The following is a 4,948-nucleotide window of genomic DNA, read 5'->3' on the forward strand; positions in this document are numbered from 1 at the left end:
AGAATGTTGTTTCCCTGAGAATGCCTCAGTCTGCAGTTTATCTCAGTCACAGCAGGCTATGTTTTTCTATATACCTTGAGGTGGGAAACATTGTTCAGTGCATGGAAGGAAATTGAGGGGGTGGAGTCGGGAAGGGGTGGAAATGTTGTTGCAGTGGGGAAGAGATGCTGCCTAGTTTCCCCCCACCCCCACTCTCTCTCTCTCTCGCTCTCTCACACACACACACAAATCTGCTGTCCCGTGTGAATAGACATTCTTTTCTCCCCTGACTTTAACCTCTCCCACATTATACAACATCCCGAGACTGCCAGCTCCAGTAAGCCAGAAGGGGCTCAAAGTACGCTGCTGCTCAGAGTTTGTGAAGTAAGGTAGGCTACAATGTTCTCTTCCTTCTCTAATCTAGACAATAACTCAATATTTTTTTGCATACGATATTTGATATAGCCACTGGAACACTTAGGTATTTTTATTTCCTATTTGTGAACTGTTGGATTGTCTCTTCTTTATACATTTACTGTATTATTTTCATGTGCTGCAGGACAATTTGAATAGGTAGTGTTGTCTTTTAAATGCATAGTTCTCTGAGTTAAATGTTGAGGTTTACCCCTTTCCCCCCATGGGACTTTGGTGAAGAGGATATGTGCTCGACCATAGTGGTCATTTGGAGACCATGCTCTTGTATGCACATGCTGGTGTTAAGTCCCCCCTCTGCTGCAGTGTATGCCCTAGAGAATAGTGAATGTGTGTGTGTTTGCATAGGAGACTAGCCACAATATGCATTTCATCAGGACTTTAAACTCAGTCCATCAGGACTTTAAACTCAGTTCATCTCTTGACAAAAGTACATAGCCTACTAAGGCTGAAAAGTGTAATCCACAGTTCCAATGTTTTGCTAAATTGCTTAAGACGAGCACATCACTAAGTGCACATTCTCTGCCAGTTACATTTTTTCCCCTTCTCTTTCTTTTCTTTTTACAAGAAAGAGTCATGTTTTTCCCCAATCTGAGCATTGTAGCTTTACCATCAGCAGTATAAGGATTACTTATGGACCATGACTGTGTCATGAAATGAAATAATAATTTCAACGCTTAAAAGCCTGCTATATTAAATGAAGTGCCCTTTAATATAGACCACGTGTAAAATTCAATAAATCTGATTTTGAACATGAATAAAGACTTGCTAAAGTGCCAAAGTTTGGCATGTCCCCCTGTGCCCCCCCTCCCCCCATGACTTTATACTTATTTTGTTGCTTTGACAGAGTGATTAATTTTAAGGTAAAAAATCAACAACCTGTCCCTCATTTGAAGGTCAACGCTATTATGTGAACTTAACTTTTTCGATAATATGGTGAAACTATTCCTTTTCAAATATTTTTTTCAAAACAAACATTGCACATCTACTAGTAAAATCATAGAGTAAAAGCAGGTCAGCTGGTTCTACCCTAGCATAACACGTCAACCTTGTTACCCAAAGATAGACAAGCTAGAAATGTTTTAAGATAATTATTTGGGTGAAGCTTGCATTCAATTGCCCCTCCTTGTTGCAGACAACAATCTTCCATTCCTCTTGGCTGATTATGGCTGATTTAAAAGGACATCGTCAACCCTGTTACTTTCTTTGGAAGTTAAGATGTGAATTTTTTTTTAAATTAAGTTGAACATGTGCTCTTTCTGACAGAATGTTAAAATTATGTGAAATAAAAAGTATACTTTTTTTCACAAAGTTGTACTACCCAAAAGGGACTAATTTCATGCAATGACCCTTATACATTCTGACATCATTCCTCTCATTCTTCCCAGAGTAGAACAATGAGTGGCCTGAACGGGGTGACCAGTTTCGTCCTTGCGGTTTCGGTGGCCTTCCTCGGTGGCCCTCCAGGGGCTCTTGGGGGCAACATCCTCGTCTTCCCCGTGGATGGCAGCCACTGGGTCAACATGAACCTCCTGATCGAGGGACTCTACGCCCGGGGTCACCAGATTACTGTGGTGCGCTCGGCCAGCAGTTGGTACATCAAGGAGTCGTCGCCCCACTACCGCTCTATCTCCATCACTGTGCCTGGGGGCATGGACATTGAAAAACAAGACTTCTTTGAGTCCTTCCTCGTCAAAATGCTGCAGATCCAAAGGGAAGGCGCATCGCCTTTGGCTTTTGTGTCCTTCTACTCGTACATTCTGTCGGCGTTGTCAGGAATGCACCAGCAGGCCAGTCAGTTTGTGGTGGAGATGTTTGAGAACAAGGCTTTGATGCAGAGCCTGAGGGATAGCCAGTACGACGTGGTACTCTTGGACCCGGGGCTGCCCGTCGGGGTCCTGGTCGCCCATAAGCTTGGGCTACCCACTGTCTTCAATGTTCGCTGGATCACCAGCGGAGAGGGGCATTTCGTGGTGGCCCCCTCGCCCGTGTCCTATGTCCCCACCGGTGGTTATGCCACTTCAGACCAAATGACCTTCGGCCAGCGAGTTGGGAATGTGTTCATCTACCTCCTCAACATGATCATTGATATGTTCGTGATCAGCCCACACTACGATAGGCTGGTGAAGAGATACTTTGAGCCGGGTACAAACTTCTACCACCTTCTGCAGGGAACGGACATCTGGCTCATGCGGGTGGACTTTGTGTTCGAGTTCCCCCGGCCCACCATGCCCAACATTGTCTACATTGGAGGCTTCCAATGTAAACCCTCCAAACCTCTACCGACAGAGCTGGAGGAGTTTGTCCAGAGCTCGGGAGAACACGGGGTTATCTTGATGTCACTGGGAACTCTTGTCAAAGGCTTGCCCGTGGAGATCACCTCGGAGATCGCCGCCGCTTTCGCCCAACTTCCCCAGAAGGTCATCTGGAGGCACATGGGCAAGCAACCCATCGGCCTGGGCAACAACACCCTGCTGGTCAAGTGGATGCCCCAAAACGACCTCCTGGGCCACCCCAAGGTCAAGGCCTTTGTGGCCCACGGTGGCACCAATGGCCTTTACGAAGCCATGTACCACGGGGTGCCGGTGGTGGGGCTTCCGCTGCTCTTCGACCAGTTCGAGAATGTCTTACGCCTGGAGGTGCGTGGAGCGGCCAAGGCGCTTGAAGTCACCAAGATCTCCAGCCAGAGCTTCTTGGAGGCTGTACAGGAAGTCCTCCACGATCCGTCCTACAGGACCAGTATGGAGCGGCTCTCAAGCCTGCACCGGGACAAGCCCACGCATCCTCTGGACACCGCCCTCTTCTGGATCGAATTTGTCATGAGACACAAAGGGGCCGCCCACCTGCGAACAGAGTCTTACAAGATGCCCTGGTACTCCTATCATTCACTGGATGTGATTGGAGTCCTACTGGCTGTTTTGTTTGTGCTGGTAGCCATTACTGTGGGTTCAATCCACTTCCTGTGCCTCAGACTATGCAGGAAGCGTAAACCCAAACAGGAGTAAGGATTGGCTCTTGAATACAACAGGAAGTGACCTCACTTCTTACCATATGACTGTGAACAAATAAGTTCCCCTTTTTCCTCTCAAACATGTCTGTTGGTACTCAACAAGATAACAACAGGATACCTTCATAAAGTACCAGTGTTTTATTTTTTGTTACACTGTATAGGTTAACATGTATAAAGAGAGCTCACTTTGATTTTTAGCATATATTTTACATTACCATTGTGCTTTAGCCTTATAACTTTTTAACTCCTATAGTGACTGGGATGACTATGAGCACTACAGTTTGATTCTTTATGATGAAATAAAATGGTTATAAATAACGATATCTGGCACCTTTATTGTGATCTACCATTTGCTGGGAGATTTTAAGTCACTGGTGTCTTAGACCTAGGACAGAACCAATCCTAACCTGAGATATACACATATGATATCAATGCATGATTTATGAAAAGTTCTCAAGTTCAAGAATCCAGCCTATTTGGAATAGCATAAAAAAAAAAAAAATATATATATATATATATATATATATATATATATATATATATATATATATATATATATATATATATATATATATATATATACATACACATGGATGCAATACAAAGGCTAGACTAATGGCCGTGTCAAAATAGTTGAAAATATTGGTGGGATATTTACATTAGGATGAAATTGGAGACTATAAAAGTTAATGGGAGTTTTTTCAAATACTTCTTTCACAGATCCATCTGTAGGGGGAGTCACATGATCCATCCTGCCAGGAGTTAAGCTCTCTCTCTCTCTCTATGGTATCAATGTGTCCACAATCCTCCCCTAAAGGGTTGTCTAACTTCCAGTAATCTGGCTCTCTTCCTCCCCCAGGTCTGCTCAACCAGTACCTATAGGAGTTGATGATACAATTCAGTTATTTGGTAACACTTTATAGTGACTCTCATAAATAAGCTTTAACCGTAAGATGTATTGTAAACATGGCGCCCCATGAATAAATATGCCTGGTCAAAATGACCCGATAATGTAATATCTGTATTTTATTTATATGGGTCTAAAATATTATCAATTTTGTGTAACATAATTATTTTGAGTGATGATTTGCACATTTCAATACATATTTTATTGTTTGACATTTTTTTGTGTCACTCTTCAACAGTTTGATACACATTTCAATGATAACATATTATGAAAATTCATAACAGCTATTTAAAATATTAGCATATTTTTCTTACAATCAAAGTTTCACATTCAACCTTTTGGTGTGAAGAACAAAAGAAAACCAACATAAGCATGTTTTATTATATTTCAAAAAATGTATTTGAAAATCCAAAGTTCATCATCAATATTAACGACAACATTAACAATTGTGAATTTAGAAAACATGAACACTAAAAGGAACAAAGTGTGCGTGTGTGTGATGCTTACTTATGCTGTGTTGTTGTAGCATTTGCTGTCATTAAATGTGAAGGACTGTATGTTATCAAATCAATTCTCTATGTGTAATTGAATTATGCGATTAAACTAATCATGTAACTTTA

At 42.2% G+C, this 4,948-nt stretch overlaps 1 protein-coding gene across 4 annotated transcripts; it reads left to right on the top strand.

The window, feature by feature from the left end:
* Positions 1-209: 209 nt before the first annotated feature.
* On the top strand, positions 210-3,742 carry LOC120046357 (UDP-glucuronosyltransferase 2A2-like). Of its 4 annotated transcripts, none has more exons than XM_038991528.1 (2): positions 210-368; positions 1,800-3,742. In XM_038991528.1, the coding sequence occupies exon 2, from the start codon at positions 1,809-1,811 to the stop codon at positions 3,414-3,416; it is 1,608 nt and encodes a 535-aa protein (XP_038847456.1). In that variant the 5' UTR covers positions 210-368; positions 1,800-1,808; the 3' UTR covers positions 3,417-3,742. The 4 variants fall into 4 exon arrangements, with proteins under 4 accessions (XP_038847456.1, XP_038847457.1, XP_038847458.1 ...); XM_038991529.1 differs by having other exon boundaries at positions 1,805-3,742; XM_038991530.1 differs by having other exon boundaries at positions 210-363.
* The last annotated feature ends 1,206 nt before the right edge of the window (positions 3,743-4,948 follow it).

Source organism: Salvelinus namaycush, chromosome 4 (assembly GCF_016432855.1).
Source record: "Salvelinus namaycush isolate Seneca chromosome 4, SaNama_1.0, whole genome shotgun sequence".
In the NCBI taxonomy this organism is placed as follows: Eukaryota; Metazoa; Chordata; class Actinopteri; order Salmoniformes; family Salmonidae; genus Salvelinus; species Salvelinus namaycush.